Source organism: Ochotona curzoniae, unplaced genomic scaffold (genome assembly GCF_017591425.1).
Source record: "Ochotona curzoniae isolate NIBS_2020 unplaced genomic scaffold, NIBS_Ocur_1.0 scaffold_2476, whole genome shotgun sequence".
NCBI lineage: Eukaryota > Metazoa > Chordata > Mammalia > Lagomorpha > Ochotonidae > Ochotona > Ochotona curzoniae.
Genome location: NW_024467095.1, coordinates 19,273,474 through 19,296,151, shown reverse-complemented (window position 1 = coordinate 19,296,151; position 22,678 = coordinate 19,273,474). Strand labels below are relative to the sequence as shown.

The 22,678-nt window shown below is 48.1% G+C and overlaps 2 protein-coding genes across 16 annotated transcripts in view; one reads left to right on the top strand and one right to left on the bottom strand.

The window, feature by feature from the left end:
- KMT2C (lysine methyltransferase 2C) overlaps positions 1-21,950 on the bottom strand; it is a 203,594-nt gene extending 181,644 nt beyond the window's left edge. For 11 of the 15 annotated variants that reach the window (XM_041002319.1, XM_041002316.1, XM_041002323.1 and 8 more), the window contains exon 1: positions 20,806-21,167. In XM_041002319.1, the coding sequence (XP_040858253.1) occupies positions 20,806-20,966 (161 nt within the window). In that variant the 5' untranslated portion in view covers positions 20,967-21,167. Of the gene's footprint in view, positions 1-20,805; positions 21,182-21,926 lie in introns of those variants that run through there. The other 4 variants (XM_041002321.1, XM_041002328.1, XM_041002313.1 and 1 more) reach the window with 3 other exon arrangements.
- LOC121170704 (basic proline-rich protein-like) lies at positions 20,988-22,393 on the top strand. Its single transcript, XM_041001944.1, has 2 exons — positions 20,988-21,142; positions 21,808-22,393. The coding sequence occupies exons 1-2, from the start codon at positions 20,988-20,990 to the stop codon at positions 22,391-22,393; spliced, it is 741 nt and encodes a 246-aa protein (XP_040857878.1).
- The last annotated feature ends 285 nt before the right edge of the window (positions 22,394-22,678 follow it).

Below are 22,678 nucleotides of genomic sequence, written 5' to 3'. Positions count from 1 at the left end.
ACTAGTGCACTCAGTGTAGAGCTGGCATTTCAGGGGCCCAAAATGGTGGCACAGTACATTAATCCTCTGCCCTCTGACACCAGTGTCCATGTTGGTGCATGATTCCTGTCCCAGCTGCTCCACTTCATAGATCCAACTCAGCTTACAGTCTGGGAAAACAGAAGGGAATAACCCAGTCCTTGAAATCCTGGACCCATGAAGGAGGACCTGAAGAAGCTCCTGGCTCCCAGCTTCAAATCACTTCAGCCTGGCAACTGCGGCCATTTGGGGAGTGAACCAGTAGATGGAAGAACTCTTGCTCTTTCTTTTTTCCTCTCTCCTTTCCTCCCTCCCTCCCCATAAATTCTAACTTTTAAATAAAAATAAACACATGGAAAAAATTTTTAAAGGAAAATTAATTAATTAATTTTTAAAAATGAAAAGAAGACGGCTCCAGCACAGTAGCCTCCTGGCTAAAATCCCCATCTTGCATACAGCAGGACCCCATATGAGCACTGGTTCGTGTCCCAGCTGTTCCACTTCCCATCCAGCTCCCTGCTTGTGGCATTAGGAAAGCAGTCAAGAACCCCACACCACGTGGGAGACCCAGAAGAGACTCCTAGCTCCTGGCTTCAGATGGGCACAGCTCTGGCCATGGCGGCCACTTGGAGACAGAACCCACAGACGGAAGATCTTTCTGTCTCCTTCTTTCTGCTAATCTGCTTTTCCAATTGAAAACAAAACAAGCAAACAAAAAAAGAACAGAGCAACTCAAGAAAGAATAAAAGATCTCAGCAGACAGTGCACAGGGAACACAATTCCATCTCGCCACGGAGCCAAGGGTCTATTGTAGCTACACAAGCAAGCACATCATAGAACATCGACTCACAGACTCACTTTCCCAGGATCCATGAAATACAACAAAAAGCTAAGAAATTTTAAAGATAATTTACCCAATACCCTTACATCTTTACTGTCATCACATTGAGTCAAAGCAAAAAAAGTCCTTCAGTGTTCTTTAAAAAGGTTACATTTTGCCTATGTCTAAAAAATGAATGTACATGCTCAAAGCATTCACATACCTAGAGTAATAACGACTTTGCAGCTATCAAACTTACATTATCGAATGGAAAGTACTACACTGAAGTTTCCATTCAAATACATTGCTTCCTTACAGAGCACAGAACATATATTTCAGCACATTTAAATTTATTCATAGAAAAACAGACAAGCATATACACACACACAGAGAGACGGGGAGAGACATATACATTTCTATACAATATCTACTTATAAACTAACCCTGCTGCTTCAACTTATGGTCAAAAGTATTTAGAGATATTTTATTATGTTCAGTACTACGAAGAAAAAAAAATATGCACTAATTAACTAACATCATTAACACCAGCAATAAATATCTCAGAATAGTAACAGTACAAATATGAGTTTAGGGTCAAAACTGTGGTGCAGGTGATTAAGGCAACAACTGCAGTGCTGGCATCTTATATGACTGCCCCATTTCCAATCCAGCTCCCTGCTAATGTGCCTGAGAAAACCGCAGAAGATGGTCCAATCCTTGTGCCACAACTACTCCAACGAGGCAGACCTGGAAGTCCTTTTCTGACATATATGCTTTTCAAATAGAACCAAATAAATTTTTAAAAAGAAGAAGAAGAAGAATTAAGTGGGGTTGGAGAGGCATGGCAGGCCGGGCCTCCATCCGCAGTGCCAGCATCCATGTGGGCACCAGTTCAGCTCTGGTTGTTCCATTTCCAATCCAGCTCTCTGCTGCTGTCCTGGCAGAAGAGCAGTAAAAGGATGGTTCAAGTGCTTGAACCCTGCACCCATCTGGGAGACCTGAGGTAGCTCCCGCCTCCTGGCTTAGTATCAGCCCCCTCTCCAGCCATTATGGTCATTTGGGGAGTGAAACAGAGAATAGAAAATATCTAAATCAATCAATCAATCAATCTCTCTGTCTCTCTCTCTCTCCCTATCTGCCTCTGCAATTAAACAAATATATTGGGTACCCATTGGACAGGGAGGAGGACCACATTGCCTCAGCCCTGAAAACTGCTGGCCCACACTGTATCAGGGCTGCTGCAGATTACCCAGAGAAAGGGGTGTGGAGACACATTGCAGTTGGGGTCCCCAAGGGTGTGTTGGACCGATGTGGAATGACTTTTGGCAGCTTCCACAGACCACACTCACAGGTAACTGAGGAAGTTGAGATGGGGTGGTTTAGAAAAGGAAATTCAGAAGGCATGTGTGGGTCAGTTCAAGGCACCTGCCCATGTGGGAGACCAGGCTAAGCCAGGCAGCATCACCAGTCAGCGCACATGAAATCAGAGCACGGTTAGGTCACACCATCCCTCCAGCATGCAGAAGAACCAGGGCTCGATGCAGACTGGACAGAGGGTTTGTGGGCTCATCCCTGTCAAACTGCAGCACCTGCCAGTATGTACAAGAGCTGCAGCTGGTGGTGGGCAGGGTCAGGCAAGGTTGTAGAACTAAGGGACACTCAAGACAGTCTGGTTAGAAGCTAAGTCTATGACACAAATGAAATACATTCAGCAACATTACATTAAAAAAAAAAGTACATACACCCTGTTAGTTATCTCAAAATCTTTTCTAATATACTATCTCTGGTATAAGATCAAAATCATAACACTATTCAGTGTTTACCCAAAAAGTCCTAACTGTGCTTCGTTCTGCCAAAACAGAGCCTCTTTTCTTTCAATTAATGAAATTTTTTATTAAATAAGTCTAATTAGCATGCTTCAATCAACTTATATCCATTTTTTCTCATGATTTAAAAAAAAAATTTTAAGATATATTTATTTGAAAGAGTTACACAAAGAGGAAGAGAGAGAGAGAAAGAAATCTTCCATTTATTAGGTCATTTCCCAGATGGACACAATCGGAGTTGGGCCAGGCCAAAATCACAAGTCTGGAACTTGTTGGGGATCTGCCCCGTGAGCACAGGAGCCCAAGCGCTTGGCCCATCCTCCACTGCTTGCCCAGAACATGAGCAGAGCGATGGATCAGAAGGCGGAGCCAGGTCTCAAATCGGCGCCAGTACAGAATGCCAACATCAGACTCCAACCCCCAGCCCCAATCAAAAGGTTTTTTCAAATCACCTCTTCCACAAAACAAGAACCTACAATTATGGACAATTTACCTTCCTGCCCAATAAGCAACCCTACTTCAACTTTCTAAACCAAATATATTCTAAATCAGGCAAAAAGAAAAAGAAATATAACTAGTCTACTTCAGTTATTCTAATAAACTATCCTAAATAATGACTTAACAGTGGTCTTGGTCTTTTAAATAAATGTATTGACTTTTAATGTAGGGTGGACACAGCAAGGTAACTAAGGGTCAACTTCTGATTGTCTTTCCAAATAAGCCAAGACAAGAAAATATTTTTTCAAATCTACTATTCTATAAAATCTTATCAGCTCAGAATCCTGATTATAGATTATCACCTTTCACACAATGGTCTCCAAAGCTCAGCTAGCAATAATTCTTCTAAAATCCATAATAAAACTAAAAGGAGTTAAGATTTAGGACATACCCAAGAATGCAGGCCTTCTAGCAAGGGCTTTTATCGCAGAGGCTAAGTATAAATCTAGGCTTTTTGGTCACCAGCTCAAACTAAGACTCAAAAACTACTCTCCTATTTTAAAACTACATTATAATTTCAAAGAATCACCCGTAGTAAATTATGAAGCTATTTTAAATAAAAATATTTAGAGAATATGGTGCCATGGCACAGACAGTAAAGCTGCTGCTGCCACAGCCTGCAGGAGTGGCATCTACCAGGGCTGGTTCAGGACCTGGTTACTCAGCTCCAGATCCCTCCACCCACTAATGCCTGGGAAATAAGTGGGGGATGGCACAAGAACTTGAGACACTGCACCCATATGGGGGTCCCAGAAGAGGCTCCTGGTTCCTAATTTGGGTCAGCTCAGGGTTGGCCACTGTGGCCATTTGGGGAATGAACGAGAGGATGATCTCTGTAAATTCTTCCAAGTCAAAATAAATATTTTTTTTTAAAAAAATGTTTAGAACCCCAGCTTTAGGGGTTTTTTAGGCAACTGTCTAGGTTGCCTTGTACATAGGTAAGTGTTACAATACTGGAAGAAAAGCAGCCAATAGCTAGTGGACATTCTGGGCCTGGTTAATGTCAAATATGTGTTAACTGTATCAGTGTGCCCACATAGTTGCTTATTCTATTTTTTCTTTAAAGATACACAGGGAGTTCTGATGGCCACTGTGAAGTGCAGCACAATGAAAGATGGGGAACACAGCTGGGACCCGCAAGCCTGGCCCTAGGCACACTGCCTCAGGACCCGGGGAGGAGGGGAGCAGTTACAGATTGCTTGGAGGAGGTCTGGGAATGAGCTGGATTGGAAACCACCAAAAGTTATTTTTTGACAGGGGAGCAGTGACATCTGAGGGCTTCCACAGACTGAACTACTGTACTCATGGTGAGGGAGCTGAAACAGGGTGGTTTAGAGAGGGGAAACCAGAGGGCATGTGTGAGTCAGGCCAAGGCCCCCGCCCACACAAGAGACCTGGGCTGGGCTAAGTAACATCACTCACTGCCTGTTGGTGCATGCGAAAGCTTAGCTGGGGGACATGCCGGGTTGGGCTAGGCTGCAGTACCTGCACATGTAAGTGCCAAGGCAGGGGGACGAGCCAAGTCAGGCTGGGCCACAGCACCCGCCAGAACGTGAGAGGATCAGATACAGGGCAGATTCTGTAGGGGATCTGTGGGCTTCCTTCTGTGGGGCTGTAGCACCTGTCAGTTTACAACAGAGCTAGGGGTGGTGACAGGCCAAGCCAGGCTAGACCACAGAACTTACCAACACTCACAGGAACGTGGGGCTGGGAGATAGCTGGTCAGGGGAAGGCTATAGCGTCCACCAACACATGAAACACCAAGACTGAAGACAAACCTTGCCAAGCAGGGCACAGCACCCACTGACATGTCTGAGAGCCAAAAAAGGATGTGGACCACACCAGGCTGGTCTAGGTTGCAACACCTACCAGCTAGAATTGACATTACGCTAAGTCAAAGCACCCGTTGGCACAAGCAAGATCCAGTGCTGGAAACAGGCCTGGTAGGGGAACTTTAGGGACTCCCTTACTAGGCTGTAGCACCCTATGGTAAGAGCAAGACTGGGAGTGAACCAGGATGGCCAAGGCTGCAGCACCCATTGGCATGTGTATGGGCTGGGTCAGGGAGCAAGCCAGACGGGACTAGACCCCAGAATGCGCTGGCACTTGCAAGACCTAGAATGTGTGCATGATGTATTGGGCAAGGCTACAGTACCCAAGGTTCATATGACAGCTGAGTATAGGGGTGGGCCAGGCTGGAGTAGGCTGTGGCACCTGCCAGCAAGAGCAGGAATGGGTGTGGGCCATATGGGCTAGCCTGCAGTATCCACTGGTGAGTTCCAGGAGTGGGACCAGGCCATGCCAGGCTGAGTCAGAGTACCCACCAGCACGTATGAGATTCAGGGTTAGGAACCCTGGAAGGAGAACTTGGAGAACTCCCCTGCTAGGGTGCAGCTCCCAGTGGTGAGCACGACAGCCAGGGTTAGAGGCAGGGCTGCAGCACTTGTCTGCATACAGATGGACAGGCTGGGCTGGGCCAGTCTACAGCAAACACTGGCATTAGCCAGAGCGAGGATGGGGTGCAGTCCAGGCCAGACTGGGCCACAGCACCCAGCAATTCACCAGGGCTCGTGCCAAGCAAGGACCAGGATGGACTACAATAAAGCACCTGTCATTCAGACCTGGGACTGGGGGCAAGCTGGGCTAAGCTGGGCTGCAGCATCTACCAAAATGCTGAGACTGGAAGTGGGCCATTTCTGACTGCACTGCAGTACCCACAGGCATTAGCAAGACTCAGGGTTAGATATGGGTCTGGATAGGGAACTTCAGGGACTCCTCTGCCAGCCATTGTTTCCACTGGTGAGTGTGAGAGCTCAGACTGTTGGCAGGCTGTAGGCTACCGGCTGTAGCACCCATGGGGCCAATATGTAGCCTGTGTATAGGAGCATGGGCCGGGGCAAGGCAGTTGCACCTGCTGGGGTACGTGAGAATCACAATGAGTGTGGGCCACCATGATAGACCGTAGCCAGTAAGTACCAGAACAGGGTATGAAACATTTCAGGCTAGACTACAGTATCCCCTGGCAAACACAATATCTGGGGCTGGCAGCATGCCTGGCAGGAAAACTATAGGACACTCCCTGCTAGGCTGCAGCTCCCACTGGTGATGAGTACAAGAACCACGGCTGGGAGTGGACCAGACTGGAAAAGATGGCAGCACGCATTGATATATGTGTGGGATGAATCTGGGTGCAAGGCAGACTGCCTGCCATGTGTGCAGAAAGAACCAGATGGGATGTGGGCTAGGCGAAGCAAGGCCACAGCACAGTACAGCACTCACAAAAACTAGGGTTGTACAGACCTAGCTGGGGTTACTGGGGGTCATCCCAATTAGGCAATAGCACCCACTATTGTGCATGAGGACTGGGCCTGTGACAGTCTGGGCTGGGCTAGGCTGTAGCACCTACTGGTCTGCATGACATATGGGGCTAGAGACAGAACTGACTAAGCAACTACATGTACCAGTATGTGTGTTGGCTGTGCAGGTGATGGACCAAACCCAACCCTGTACCTTGCACTGGCTGGCGCAATCAAGCCTGAGGTCCCCTAGACAAGTATGGGGGACTACTCAATTACATCCTTGGGACTCAAACCCTGGCACAGAAGTCAACCTTGGGAATCTATGTATCACGACGAGGCCTCCTCAGTTGTTGATGCCTGTGCAGTGGACAGCATGCCTACACACACAATACTCCTGGCCAAGCTTTGCAGCAGTGTCGGGATCTGTGGATGCACTAAACCAACAGACCCTGGAAAGCCTTCTCAACACCAGTGCAACAAAGCCAACCATGTCTCAGCAGCACCCTCAGAACACTGTTCCCACGTCAGCATCTCTAAGGTGTCATCACCCTGTCCCCCAACTCAGGGGGCTGCTATAGTACAACAGCAAGCAGTGGCCCCTCTCCTTCCTTACCAGCAGATAGATACAGAAGGAAAAAAATGAACAGAGCTTGTCCCTCCAACTTCCTCCCTACATCAGCCATTCCCACTCTCCACTCAAACTGGAGACCCACATGGGCATACATTCCTCTCAATTATATAAACAATATTAAAATTAGGTTAAAATTAAGACAAATGTTTAGAAGACAAAGCAAATTTATAATCTATTGGCACATAACATGTTCAAACATGATTAAAATTCTATATGAACTTGGATTTCAAAATTTTTTATTTTGCTTAAATTTGTTGAAGAACTGGGCCCAGCGTGGTAACCTCGCAGGTAAAGTCCTCGCTTTGAAGGCACCAGGATCCCATATGGGCGCCGGTTCTAATCCCAGATGCTCTGCTTCCCATCCAGCTCCCTGCTTGTGGCCTGGGAAAGCAGTAGAGGACAGCCCACAGCCTTGGGACCCTGCACCAATGTGGGAGACCTGGAAGAAACTCACTGCTCCTGGGTTCAGATCAGCATAGCTCCAGTCACTGCAGTCGCTTGGAGAGTATTAGTGGAAAAAAGATCTTCCTCTATGTCTCTCCTTCTCTCTGTATATCTGATTTATTCCAATAAAAATAAATCTTTTTAAAAATTTTTGTTGAAGAACTAAGACTCACGGTTGATGCAATTAAGACTTAATACTGTATTTGAGAAAATAATCTCTATTATCAATTAATAATCTACCTCACTTAATCACTCTTGGTATTTTTCTTTTTCCACTAGAGCACAAAGATGCCACCCTCACAGTGTTCCCAGGCACATCAATAAAGAGCTGGATAAGAAACAGAGCAGCCAGAGTTGGACTGGTGCCCATAAAGGATGCTGATGTCACAAGTGGTGGCCTAACCTGTTGAGATAAACCATCTCCGGGAAGTCTAACTCCTGAGGAATATCAGTCATTTTTGAGGAGGAAAGCCACATTTGGCTCACTTATACTTTCCTCAACTTAAAAAGAGTCACATTTGAATCTAAAGATATAAAGATATAAAAACATTACACTCACTCCAGTGTTGTGACACAGCAGGCAAAACCACAGCGTGTGTCTCTCTAGAAGTACCAGTTCAACCTAAGCTACTTGGCTTCCAATCCAGCTTCCTGCTAATATACCTGAGAAAGCAGCAGATCACAGTCCGTGAACTTGGGTCCTTATTATCTCAGTGGGAGACCAGGATGTAAACTATCACTTATATATCATCTTCTTTTACAAATGCACATTAGGGCAGGCATTCTAACTGTGGTTAAGACTGCCATTTGGGGATGCCTAGACCCCATGCTGGAGCGCCTGGGTTCCAGCAACACCTCTGCTCTCTGGAGGGACGTTGGTTGGTGGCTCAAGCACTGGGTCCCTGCCACCCACACCACACACAGGAAATTGAGCCTGAGGCGTCACCTCCCAGCTAACTGAGGTAAGCAAGTTGAATAGTAAGCCAGTTCATGAAAGATTTCTTTCTCTCCCTCTCCCTCTCTTTGTATTTCTGTATCTTCATTTCCCTCTCTCTTTGCCTTTCAAATAAAAATCTGAAAGGCAGAGAACAATTGCACTGTAGCTACCATGTCCAAGGAGCTTTTAATTCAAAATCTCCCTCAGCTGTGTCCCGACTTATAAACCTCCAGCAGAGCAAGTTTCCAGTCTCACAGAGACTGCCACAAGTACCAAGCACTTCCTTATGAATCATATTTAAAGTACTGAAGCTTGTGCAAATTTACTTGAAAACAAATACTTGAACATTATCCCCATAATAACCTCACTTCTACACACTTGCACTACACCATGCTTTTGTGGATCATAACACATTCTTACAAATGCACATCACCTATATCTTTCGTTATCTATAACTGAGATTTTTGATTTTACTGAAGCTGACAATGTACAGATTGTACATTTCAATCTGTACAAAATTCTTAATATATAACTGAAAACCTAAAAAGCCACGAAATGAGGTCCAGCGTGATAGCCTATTGGCTAAATCCTAACCTTGCATGTGCTGGGGTCCCATATAGGTGCCAGTTAATGTTCTGGCTGATTTGCTTCCCATCCAGCTCCCTGCTTGTAGCCTGGGAAAGCTGCTGAGGACAGCCCAAAGCCTTGGGACCCTGCACCCGCATAGGGGACCCAGAAGAGCTCTGGCTCCTGGCTTTGGATCAGCTCACTCCAGCCACTGAGGCCACCTGGGGAGCAAACCAGCAAATGGTCTTTCTCTCTGTATCTACTTTTCTCTTACATCTGCTCTTCAATAGAAATAAATATATTTTTTTAAAGCCATAAAATGTCATTCTTTCTAGAAGTTATCACAGGGGACAGCATGGTAGTACCACAAGCTAATCCTCCACCTGACGTACCAGCAGCCCTTATCAGTGCCAGTATTAGCCCTGGCTGCTCCCCTTCTAATCCAGCTCCCTGGTTAGAGACTGGAAACGCAGCGAGCATTGCCCAAGGCCTGGGTCTCCCATGTAGGTACCAAGAAGGAACACCTGTCCCCTGGCTTCAGCTTAGGTCAGCTGAAGCTATTGCAGTAATGTTGGGAGAGAACCAGTGGATGGAAAAAGATGAATCTCTCTCTCTCACTCTCACAAACTTTCAAGTAAAAATAAATACATCTTAAAAATAAATAAAGAAAAAATGATTACAGGGTTAGCAGTATGGCATCCCATATGGCAACCAATCCAAGGCTCAGCTACCCCACTTCCCAATCCAGGTTCCTGTTAATGCACCTGTGAAGAGTGAAGCCCGTGCATTTACACAGGAGACCTGGAAGAAGCTCCTGGCCACTGACTTCAGCCTGGCCCACCCATGGCCACTGCAGCCATTTGGGGAGTGAACCACTGGATGGAAGACCTCTGCATGTGTGTGTCTACTGTCGTCTCTGTTAACTTTGACTTTCAAATAAACACAGAGAATATTCAGGCTCTGGTACAATAGCCTAATGATTAATGTCCTCGCCTTGCATGTACCGGGATCCCATAAAGGCACTGGTTTATGTACCAGTGGCCCCGCTTTTCATCCAGCTCCCTGCTTGTGGCCTGGGAAAGCAGTCGAGGACGGCCCAAAGCCTTGGGACCCTGCACCCACGTGGGAGACCCAGAAGAGGTGTGAATCAACAGACGGAAGATCTTCCTCTCTGTAAATCCAATCTTTCCATAAAATTAAGTAAATCTTTAAGAAAAGTTATTCCATGGATTTTCCAGCCTCAAACCTGAAGGCAACTAACTCTTCCTTTCAGAAAGTACCAATATACTCAAATCATAAACTGCCACATAAATCTCACAAATTTTAATTGGAAAGTCAGATTTACAGAGAGAAGTAGAGACAGAAAGAACTTCCATCCGCTAATTCACTCCCCAAGTGATCAGAACAGCCAGAGCTGAGCCAATCTGAAGCCATGAGTCTGGAGCTTCTTTTGGGTCTCCCATGAGGGTCCCAAGGCTTTGGGCCATCCTTTACTGCTTTCCCAGGCCACAAGCAAGGAGCTGGATGGAAAGTGGAGCAGCCAGGACTTGAACCGGTGCCCATAAGGAATCCTGCCACTTGCCACAGTGAGGATTAGCTAATTGAGCCATTTCAATCTTTAACATTACTTTAGCAAAACCGGACTACCACAAAACAACATGTTATAAAGTGCATACTATTCTGACCAAACAACAAGGAGTAATTTTCTGTAGGAAACAATTCTACTTGAAAAACATGGGAGAACCAAAAATATTCAAAACAGATTAAATGCAAAACTTTTTATTCAAGCATCCATTTAGTAACACGTTACATCCTAAGATGCAAAACTTCTCCCTACCATGGAATGTTAGAACACCTAACACAGCCAGCCTCCCATAATTCAGTATCATGTCATTTTCTGGTATACAAAAACAACCACCCACCGCTTCTTGGTCTTTCGGTTAAGATCAAGTGCAGTAAAAACAAACAGCCAGCAAATGGTTTCACCTCTTTGAAAATATCATTTTCACTTAAAATGAGACAAGATGGGGCTTTCTTCCTTGGTAAATGTTTCTTTCGTGTTTTTAGGATTTATTTCTTCTCATCTGAAAGGCAGATTGTATAGACAGCACAAAGACTGAGAGGTCTTTCCATCCACTGGTTCACTCCCTACAATGCTGCAATGGCCAGAGCTGAGCTAATCCAAAGCCAGCAACCAGGAGCTTCTTTCAGGGGTCCCACACAGGTGGGAATAGGGCCATTCTCTGTTACTTTACTAGACCAAAAGCAAAGGGTTGGATTGAAAGGGGAGCAGCTAAGACACAAACTGGCACCCATACAGAATGCTGGTGCCATTTATTTTTATTGGAAAGTCAGAACTACAGAGAGGAGGAGCAGACAGACAAAAAGATCCCCCATCTGCCAGTTCACTCCCCAAGTGGCCACAATGAACAGAGCTGAGCCAATACAAAGCCAGGAGCCAGGAGCCAGGAGCCAGTACCCTCCTCCAGGTCTCCCACACAGGTGCAGGGTCCCAAGGCTGTCCCTTTTTCAGGTCATAAGCAAGGAGCTGGATGGAAAATGGAGCAGCCAGGACATGAACTGGCGTCCACATGGGATCACAGTGTGAGCAAAGCAAGGACTTTAGCCACAAAGCTATCATGCCGGGTCCCCGTTCTTAATTATTTCTAAAGCTACTACACAAAGTATACTTATGGAAAACTTGATTAAAAATAGCCTTCTAGAGAATAAGAGAAGAGAGACAGGGACGAGAGAGAAGACATGGCACTGGACAGTAATCAAGCCTGTGGCTTTTCCTCTGCATTATCACAGCCTGGCTGTGCCTCATTTCTAGTTTTCCTTTTGCTGTTCCTCTCCTTTTGCACGTTTTTGTCTGCCATGTTATCTTTTCTGGTCGCCCTGTTGGGCTTTGTTTCCACCTTTGCAGTGACAAGATAACCAACCATCTTGCCCTCACCTCCTGGGATCTCCCTTCATCACCTCTCTGTGGTTAATCTGACCTTCCTCTTAAGCACTGTGGCAGTTCCAAGGTACAGACTGCTAGGACCTGCTTTTTATTTCAATTTTTATTTATTTTTATTTAATTTGAAAGGCAGGGCACAGAGATTTTCTATTCACTGGTTCACTCTCCCAAAGGCTGGGTCAGGGCAAAGTCAGGAGCCCCAAAGTGAACGCAGCTTTTTCACCCAGCTGGCAGGAAGCTAAGTCTCTGTGCTGTCACGTGACACTCTCAGGGTGCACATCAGCTGGAAAGCTGCATGCAAAGCCTTGTAGACAGGATTCTGACACTCTGCATGCAGGCACCCCAAGTGACAAGTTGCTGCGCCTAACAGCTCTCAGCTGCAGGCTTTGAAAATCGAATATCCACAACAGAACACCTTTTCTTGAACATCACCTGTTTTCCTAGAACGAAAATGTATTTATGCTGTCCTTATATCCTTATATCCTACACTGTTCCCTTCAAAGCTCCTAATTTGAAGAGAAAGAATGCTCCATCCCTTCTGTATCTGGGATTATTTCCTTTATGGGGCACTTCATTCTTGGACAAAGTTTTCTTATGCTGGGTTAAAAACCCCTACAAAACTTCTCAATGTGCTTTGGAGAATCAACGAGCCCCCTTAAATTTCAGAAAATTTGAACACTGAAATTCATTATAGCATATACATTCTCCCAGGCAAAGACAGGGTACCCTAAAAGACCTGCAAGTCCAACACAATGAAGGACCACTCAAGACTGAACTGAACCTACCACTGATGATCTGACTCAGACCAGTAAGGCAGATTCTTAACTCTCCCCTACTCAGTGCCTACCTACTTAATGCTAACCAAATGAATAGAGATAAGGTGCTTTCTGTATGTCAGACACCATGTAGTAGACACATTCATTTAATTCCTCACCAACTCTGTGAAATAGCTGTTAATTCTACTTAACAGATAAGGCAACCAAAGCACAAAGGAAGGCATCTGCAGATCACACAACTGGCTGAAAACTGTGAAACTTCTCAAAAGGAACATGGCTATTTGCTTGCATAAACAGTTCCTATATTCGTCTTCTCTACTACGTCTTTCTCCTTAAACCTCTTAGAAAAGGAAATGATCGGGCCCGCCTGCGTGGCCTAGCAGCTACAGTCCTCACCTTGAACACACCAGGATCCCATATGGACGCCGGTTCTAATCCCGGCTGCTCCACTTCCCATCCAGCTCCCTGCTTGTGGCCTGGGAAAGCAGTTAAGGAGGACGGCCCAAAGCTTTGGAACCCTGCTCCTGTGTGGGAGCCGAGTCTCCTGGCTTCGGATCGGCATAGCATCAGCCATTGCGCTCACTTGGGGAATGAATCATTGGACGGAAGATCTTCCTCTCTGTCTCTCGTCCTCTCTGTATATCTGACTTTCCAATAAATAAATAAATCTAAAAATAAAAAAAAAAGAAAAAGAAAAGAAAAAGAAATGATCTATTGTCGAAGACTCATTTCTGACACCTGTGTCATGGTGTATCAGGTTAAGCCTAAGTCTAAGTCTATAGTGCAGAATGCAAGTTTGACTCTGGGCTGCTTTAGTTCCAATTCAGCTCCCTCATTATGGGCATGGTTCAAGTCCTTGGGCCCCTGCACCCACTTGAGACCAGAGGGAGGGATTCTCAGCTTCCTATCAGCTCACCCCCAACCAATGCAGCTCCTGGGGAGTAAATCAATGGATGGAGGATACTGCTCTCTCTCCTCTCTGTAACCATAAACCTTCAAATACAAATAAATCAAGGGCCCAGCACAATAAGCGTAGTGGTTAAAGTCCTTGCCTTGCGCACAATGGGATCCCATATGGGTGCAGGTTCTAATCCCAGCAGCCCCACTTCCCATCCAGCTCCCTGCCTGTTGCCTGAGGAAAGCAGTCGAAGACAGCCCAAAGCTTTAGAACCCTGCACCCACGTGGGAGACCCGGAAGAGGCTCCTGGCTCCCAGCTTCAGATTATCTCAGCTCCAGCCTCTCTGTATATCTGCCTTTCCAATAAAAATGAGTAACTCTTTAAAAGTACATAAATAAATAAAGTCAAATATATAGAGAGAAGGAGAGACAGAGAGAAAAATCTATCTGCTTATTTCACTCCCCAAGGGGCTGCAATGGCCTGAGCTGTGCCAATCCAAAGCCAAGAGCCCAGAGCCTCTTCTGGGTCTCCAACACGGGTGCAGGGTCCCAAGGCTTCAGGCCATCCCTGACTGCTTTCCCAGGACACAAGCAGGGAGCTGGATGGGACATGGAGCTGGGATATGAATCAGCATCAATATGGGATCCTGGCATATGCAAGGTGAGGACTTTAACCACTAGGTTACCGTGCCAGTGGGACCCACATGTGATTATTACATAAATGCAATATCTGGTTCCTCAACTCTATCCTTTTTTCTTTTTTCCTTTCTTTGTTATATTTTTTACAATCTTTACATAGTTAATTAGGGTAAAAAGGTTCAAGGGCTATAGGAAAGTGGGTAAGACTATTGTTTCCATATTGTTTCCTTCATGTTTAAAGGGGGATATTAAGGGAGAAGACCCACCCCAGCCTCAACTCCATCCTAAGAAGAATCACTAAAGTGTGTTTGCACTCTTCAGGATTCCCTTAAATTTCCTTTGCACTTGTGCAATCTTTTATTATAGAATTTATCATTCTACATAACAGTTTGTTCTGAACTATAAGAAACTAAATATAGGACCCAGCATGACAGCCTAGTGGCTAAATCCTCACCTTGCATCTGCCAGGATACATAAGGGCACTGGTTCATGTCCCGACAGCTCCACTTTCCATCCAGCTCCCTGCTTGTGGCCTGGGAAAGCAATTGAGGATGGCCCAAAGCCTTGGAACCCTGCACCCATGTGGGAAACCTAGTAGAGGTCCCGAGCTTCTGGCTGGGGATCAGCTCAGCTCCAACAATTGCAGCCATTTGGGGAGTGAATCAGTGGACATGAGATCTTCCTCTCTGTCTCTCCTCTCTGTGTATCTGACTTTGCAATAAAAATAAATCTTTAAAGAGAGAGAGAGAGAGACTGACAGTCATGGATCAGGTATCAGCTCATTTAGAACGTTTCAGTGCCTATTAACTGCCAGGGACTTGAAACCACAGTTTCCACATATCTTATTTCTTGAAAACATAAAGAACTTCTATCATAAAAACTACAAATTTACATTAGAAAGTATGAATACTAATTACAATATCAATACTACAAATCTTTTATTAAATGTATCTACTCTGATGCAGTAGAGCCTTGTGTTACTTCATCTAAGTATGATCATGAGAGGAAGGCTCTCACAAATATGGAGAAGCACCAGCAACCGGCTGCATGGCCTTCGTTTACAGATCCCCATAATATCACTACTATGTCCAACTCTTCTAAGACAATAATGCTCAGGTGGCTTTCTAATAAGAGTAACTGTTTTCTGAAAAGAAAAGAAAGTGGTCCAGGATGTAGATAGTTGACTCAGCAGCTGGTGGGGTGGTAAAACAACCTAATCCTCCAAGATGCAGTGCCAACATCCTAAATGGGCAAGTTTTCATTCCAGCTACTCCACTTTCAATCGAACTCCCTGTTTAACACTGGGAAAGTAGCAAAAAATGGCTCAGTCCTTGGGCCACTGCGCCCAGTTGAGACTTGGAGGAAGCTCCTGGCTTTGAAAGAAGCTCCTAGCTCCTGGCTTTGGATCAGTTCAGCTCTGGCTGTAGTGGCCATTTGGAAAGTAAACCCAAATTTGGGTTTGAAGCTAATTTGGGATGGAAGATCTTTGTCACTCCTTCTCTTGGTAAATCTGATCTGCCTTTACAAAAAAAGCAAATAAATGTTAAAAAAATATATATATATATATGTGTGTGTGTGTGTGTGTATACACACAAAGCTCATGAACTATTCCAAATAACCAATAATTAAGTGGTCTTTGCAACTAAGGAAAACTTACTAGACAAGCATAAATTTTACAACTGCAATATGTACAATAGGAAGTTCCTATTTATACTCTTTAAGATTTTACTTATTTATAAGGAAAAGAAAGGGGGCCAGTGCAGTAGTTGATGGGTTACAGGGCCTCCTACAGGGTTCACATCCCATATGGGTGCCAACTGGAATCCGGACTGCTTCAGGCTGCTTCACTTCCAATCCAGCTCCCTGCAAGTGCATCTGGGAGAACAGCAGAGGCCCAGGGCTTGGGTCCCTGGCACCCACATGAAGACCCAGAAGACGTTCCTGGCTCCTGGTTTGGCCTGGCCTCTCTGTGACTCTGCTTTTCAAATAGTTTTTAAGATTTACTTAATCAGATATACAGAGGAGAGACAGAGAGGAAGATCCTCTTTCTGATGATTCACTCTCCAAAAGGCCACAATGGCTGGAGACAAGCCAATCCAGGAACCAGGAGCTTCTTCTGGGTCTCCCACACGGGTGCAGGGGTCCAAGGCCATAGGCCGTCCTCGACTGCTTTCCCAGGCCACAAGCAGGGAGCTGGATGGGAAGCGGGGCTGCCAGGATTAGAACCAGTGTCCATATAGGATCCTGGCATGTTCAAGGTGAGGACATCAGCCACTAAGCTACTGCTCCGGGCCTCAAATAAATGTTTTCAAAAGAAAGAAAGAGAGGACGAGAGAATTACATATTTTCCATTTGTTGGTTCATGCCCACATGGCCACAACGGCTGGTCAAGGCTATAGTCATGAGACCTTAGCTTCCCCCGGTTCTCCCACTTCGGTGTCAGGGTCTCAAGCTCTTTCCCAAGCTCATTAGCAGGGAGCTCAACTAGAAACAGATAAGCCAGGATTTGAATCAGCACTTCCATCCACCATGCCAGTGTTGCAAGACAGCTCCCTAGCCTACTGTAACATCATACCAGCCCTTCTATTTATACTTATACCCAAATTTTCAAACTCTACCTCTGGGGCCAGTGTTGCAGTACAGTAACTAAAGCCACAGCTTGCCAACACCAGCAGCCCAAATGGACCCCAGTTCAAGTTCTAGGTACTCCAGATCAAGTTCCCTGCTCAGTGGTCTAGCAAAGAGCAGCAGAAGATGGCCCCTGTCACTCAAGTTGGTGACCCCGATGAAGCTCTTGGCCCCTGGCTTCAACCTGACAGACACCTGGCCCAGCCCTGTCCACTGCAGAGAAATGGAACCAGGAAAGACAAGATCTCTGTCTCTTTCATTCCCTCTCCGTATCTCTGACTTCCCAAAAAAATCATCTTAACCAAACAATGCCTGTTTCATGTGTCAGAATGCCTGGGTTTGATAGCCAGCTCCTGGTCCTGAATCCACGGGTAGTCAGTGGTGATGGCTCAGGTAACTGAGCTCCTGCCACCCATCTGGGACACCTGGGACATCTGGAGGGTGAACAAGTGGGCATCCTCTTGCCCATTGTCTGATAAAAATTAAAATTAACAAACTCTGTCTCTAATATATTAATAGCTTCAATTCAAAATTCTTGACTTTAGGTACTGCATGCAATTTTCAAGTAATCATGGTTAATATTAAACACAGCTTACGTGACATTACAAGAAAAATTAGCTACCATTACAAAAGAAGAAAATGCTATATTAATTTTAGTTAGTTAGTAAAAATCCAAGCTCAGGGCCGAGTAGTGTGACGTAGCATGAAAAGCCACCACCTGTAACGCCAACATCCCACACAGGTGCCAGTTCTTGTCCTGGGCCCTGCACTTCCAATGCAGCTCCTTGCTAACATACCTGGGTAAAGCACTGGAGAATGGCCCAGATGTTTGGCCCCTGCACCCATACAGGAAATCCAGAGGGAAGGTCCTGCTTCCTGGCTCCCTGCTTCGGCCCGACCCAGTGCTGGGGAGTGAGTGAGCAGGTAAGACCTTCATCTCCCCCTCGGTAGCCCTTCCAAATCAATCTTTAACAACAACAACAAAATCCAAAGTGTAATGTACAAAGCATGTTTTTTGTGAAATCCAAAGACAGACATGCAAAATTCACTCTATCAAAAAGTCACAAAAAAATAAAGAAAAAAATAGCAAAAACATCATAAAGCATTATGTCTACCTTAACACAAGCCACTACACAAGCAATTGAAAAACCCTTATCTCTGCTCCACTGCACAAGCTATATTAGCTTGCGTTTCTTTGGTGGATTCTTTCCAATTCCATAAGCCAACCTACATTACATTGGTGACACATCAGTTTTACTTTAGGGTCTTCACCATGTAACTCCAGGGTCTTTTCGCCATGAATTCGAATACCAGAAAGACGCACAAGTGAAAAACCGTCTCTGCTTTCCATTTGATATCTTGATCCCAATCCCATGTTTCTAAAACTGATGCAGGACCCCTCCACTCTGCAGCACAGTTCTGGCTGCTCCACTTCAGGGTCAGCTTCCTGTGAATGCACACCGAGAGGCAGCAGCTGGCGGCCAGGCTGCTCCACTTCAGGGTCAGCTTCCTGCAAATGCACACCGAGAGGCAGCAGCTGGCGGCCCAAGCACCTGTCCTCCTGCCAGTCACTCAGACAGCCCCGAGGGAGCTGCTGGCTCCTGGCTTTGGCCTGGCCCGGCCCTGGCAGTTATGGTCCTCTGAGAAGCAAACAGGCACACGGAAGGCAACCTCTCACTCTATCACTCTCTTTGCCATTTAAGTAAATGAAAACTTTTTTTTTTTTAACAATACAAGTGATTCTATTCCTTTCAGAAGAAGCCCACTTTAAAAAAAAAAAAAAAAAGATTTACTTATTTTTACTGGAAAGGCAGATTTACAGAGGAAAGACCAGAGAGATCCTCCATCCGCTGGTTTGCAGCCTAAGATCCTCCATCTGCTGGTTTGCAGCCTAAGTGGTGGCAAAGGCCCCAGCTGAGCCGATGTGAAGCCAGGAGCTAGCAGCTTCTTCCAGTTTTCCCACATGTGCATAGAGGCCCAAGTACTTGGGCCTTCTCAAATGAACTACCAAGGAGCTGAATTACAACAGGGGCAGCAGAGACAAGCACTATAGCAGGTGGTGGCTTAACCAACAATACGCACTCTGTGGAAATTTTCAAACTTCTCAAAAGGCCACCTTTTTTCATTCACAATATGAGAGAAAATTTTAAACAATAAGGTGGTAAAAACTCTAATAAATCAACTTCTCTTCTGGTGCAGCCAGGAGCCACAGTCATACAAATGAGCTCATTACAACAAGAGGAGCGAGCTAGGGATGGGACAACACTTGGCTTCACTCTCTAGGGTAAAAATTCGAAAACACCTTCGGAAAAAGCAAGAACGGCCTTTCAAACAGTGAAAATACAAAGCAATCAAGTTAAAGCTAATTTCACCTGCTTCCAGTGATTGAAAAAGGGCAGGGAAGTCTTAAAACTCCACCTACCTTCTCTAAATTTCAGTTCATACATAAGTAGCAATAGCATTTTACATCCACATTATAAGTTGCATAATAAACAAACTCTAACTTTGTTCCCCCCACCAAAAAAACCCACCTAACCTATTACAGGTAATGCACACTTCGCACTTGTTGCCTTCCTGATTTGTCACAGCTGAGAAAGGGCTAGCAAAAAAATATGGGAGCAGGGTGAAAGCCCTGACTCATTTTCACAGTCAAGGCAAGGCAAGGTCAAGTCCACGCAGTCAGGAGCTTAGAAGGGTCCCACACCCCTGGCTGTGCCTCAGTTAACACTACCATTTTTTACTCCAAATCCCTAAACGTAACAACACGATTACTAAAAGAACACATCCGAGCCACAGAAACAGCGCATCCATAAACGTGCTGGCTTCCTCCACGTCCCAGCAAACCCCTCCACTGGCGACAGCTCCATGAGAAGGTCCGACAATGAAATGAGTAAGCAGCAAACGCCACCCTACAACTTGGAGAGACAGCCAAAGGAAGGGCCCACGGGAGAGCCCAGGGACTCCCTGGCGCTAGCAAGAATTTCTTAATTTACAGGCAAAAGTTGTCCTTTATCCGCTATGGTATTAAAAAAAATTTTTTTTTAAAAAGACCATTGTAGACACCTAAGGCACTGGGGTACGCTGGGAAACCAACGAAAAAATGCCTAGTCCTCCGCCGCGAGTTCGGGGGGTCAGCCAGGCAGGGCTCCCCCGCAGCTCTTCAGGGTCGGCCCCACGGAAGGCACCCCCAAACTTGCGCGGCTTCCACCTGCGCGAGGCGACGAGCGCACAGCAGGGTTTGTGTGCTCCGGGCAGTGCGGCTCCGGGGGTGGGGGGAGGGGGTGGAGGAAGAAGTCAAATGGCTTCCTAATCTATCATTAAACAAGAAAACACAGGGCTGGGATCCCGAAAAGTTCCAGGAACGCCAGCTGACAAAGGGAAGGCGCTCTCCTGCCTGCCGAGCCCCCTCGCCGGCCGCCGCCTCCCCTCCGCGCCCCCCGAGCCCACCCGGCCGCGGCGATTTGACAGCTCCGGAGTTTGCCGAGAGCGCGGACGGCTTTTGTAGTTTACACGAAATTCGTCCGAGGGGGAAAACACCTGGGCGTGCGTCGCTGTTTGTTTTTTAAATTAATCCTGTTAGGCCAAGACGAATCTCCCAGGCAATATCAACGCCACCCACCCACCCCGCAAAAAAAAAAAGAGAGAGAGAGAGAGAGAGAGAGAGAGAAGCCCGAAGGGGGAAAAAAAAAAAAAAAAAAAAGCAGCAGCAGCAGCGAGAAGGCCAAAGTAAAAAGTGGAGAGTGCGGGGCCGCCGCCCGGGCCGCCCCGCCCCCACCCCCGGGGCCGCGGGGCGCGGGGGGCCGCGGGCCGGGCGCCCGGTGACAGCTCGGGCCCGGCCTGGCGCCCTCCGCACTCAACTTACTTCTTTCTGGCTCTCTGGAAAGGGGAAGCGCCATCTTTGCGAGGCCGGCCCCGAGGTCTTTTGTCTGCGGCTGCGGGGCTCGGGGCCGGGACTCCGGGCTCCTCGGGGGGCGGTGGCGGCGGCTGCGGCTGCTGCACGCTCCGGTCCTCCTCCGACGACATCCTAGTCACCAGGAAAGACACATGGATCCGGGGCCTCCTCCTGGGGGGCGCCTCCCGCCGCCGCCGCAGCTGCTGCTGCTCGGGTTCCTCCTCCCCGGCTCAGCCTCTCGCATCGCCCGCAGCGCCGGCGGCGGAGGCGGCAGCGGCGGCGGCACCGGCGGCGGCGGCACCGGCAGGTACCGGGCGAGGCGGCAACATGGAGCGAGCAGGACACGCACTCACACACACATCGGCGCGGGCGCGCGCACCTCGGCGCGCAGGGGCCGGCGGGGGGCGGCGGGCGGGGCGGGCCGGCCGGGCCCGGCGGGCGGGCGGGGCGGGGCGGGGCGGCTGCGGGGCCGGGCGGGGCGCCGGCGGCTTGCGGGGCGGGGAGGCTGAGCCGGCCGCGAGGGGCTCCCCGCCCGCGCCCCTCCCCCAGGGCGCCCGCCGCGGGAGGAGGGGGGAAGGGAGGGGGCCGGCGCGGGGAGGGAGGGGGCCCGGCGGGGCGGCGCGGGGAGGGAGGGGGCCCGGCGGGGCGGCGTGGGGGTCCCGCCCCTCCCCCGCAGGCCCCGGCGGCGGCGGCGAAGTTTTGACAGCTGCTCCAGTTGTTGTTGTGGGTTCCGGGGTTGCGCGAGCGCCGGCCCCTCCGCCCCCTCCCTGCCTGGCCCTCTCTCTCTCTCTCTCTCTCTCTCTCTCTCTCTCTCTCTCTCTCTCTCTCACACTCGCTCTCCCGGGGCAGGGGAGGAGGAAGTTTTCTGCTTGTGTGTCGTGTACACCCCCACACCACACACACACACACACACACGACCGCGGCCCGCGCCAGGCCCTCGCCGGGGCTCCCCCGGGGCGACCCGCACCACAGACCTCTCCAACTCGCAGCCGTCTCGCCCGCCCCCACACACACACACACACGCACACGCACACACACGCACGGCCGCCCCGCCGGCCCCCGCCCCTTCCCCCCGCTCCCCGGCCCCTCACCCGCCCCTCGCGCGCCGCCGCTGCCACTCACGGGGCCCGCTCCGCGCACGCGCCGCTCCCCTCCGCCCGCGGACGCGCCGCCGCCGCCGCTGACCTCACCGCCCCTCCCCCCGCCCGGGGCTCCCTCCGCGCCCCTCCCCCGCCCCTCCCGCTCTGACGCGGCGGCCGGCCGAGCCCGCGGCTGCTCCGGCTCCGGCTCCGGCTCCGGCTCGGGAGAGAGGCAAGCTGTGGACAAAGAGATCCGGAATCGGGATCCGGGCGACGGAGGCCCCGGGGAAGCTGTGGAGACACACACGCACACACACACACACACCCCAAAAACGTCCCCCGAGAGCGAGCCCGGCGTGCCTCGGGGCGCCCCGGCACAGCCGCCGTCGCCCATCCGCCCTCCCTGCGAGCGTGTGGAGACCCGGGCAGAGGACGCCGCTCGCGCTGTGGAGGAAAAGCAATGGAGTTCAACTTCGTGATAGTCCAATTCCAGTTGTAGTTTCGTTATTATAACGTCATTGTAAATAGTAATCATAAACCGGGACGGCTTCATATAAAGCTGTAAGACAAAGAACCTTGACATTTTGAGGAATAAAATGCTTCACGACAGCCCAACAACTAGATTTTAATTCAGCCTGTGGTGATGAAGAGACAAAAAAAAAAAAATCCGAGTATTTCTCAGCCACCTCTTACAGGACTTTAAAAAAAAAGTGAAAGAAAAATGGGGCTAGAATAAGCCAGAAATAAATACAGGGTTTTTTTTT

What these genes read in the sequence shown, in the direction of transcription:
- LOC121170704 (XM_041001944.1), top strand. Translation starts at nt 20,988, where the DNA reads ATGGATCCGGGGCCTCCTCCTGGGGGGCGCCTCCCGCCGCCGCCGCAG. An exon ending in GGCGGCGGCGGCACCGGCAG is followed by an intron (nt 21,143 to 21,807) that starts GTACCGGGCGAG and finishes CCCGCACCACAG; the next exon opens with ACCTCTCCAACTCGCAGCCG.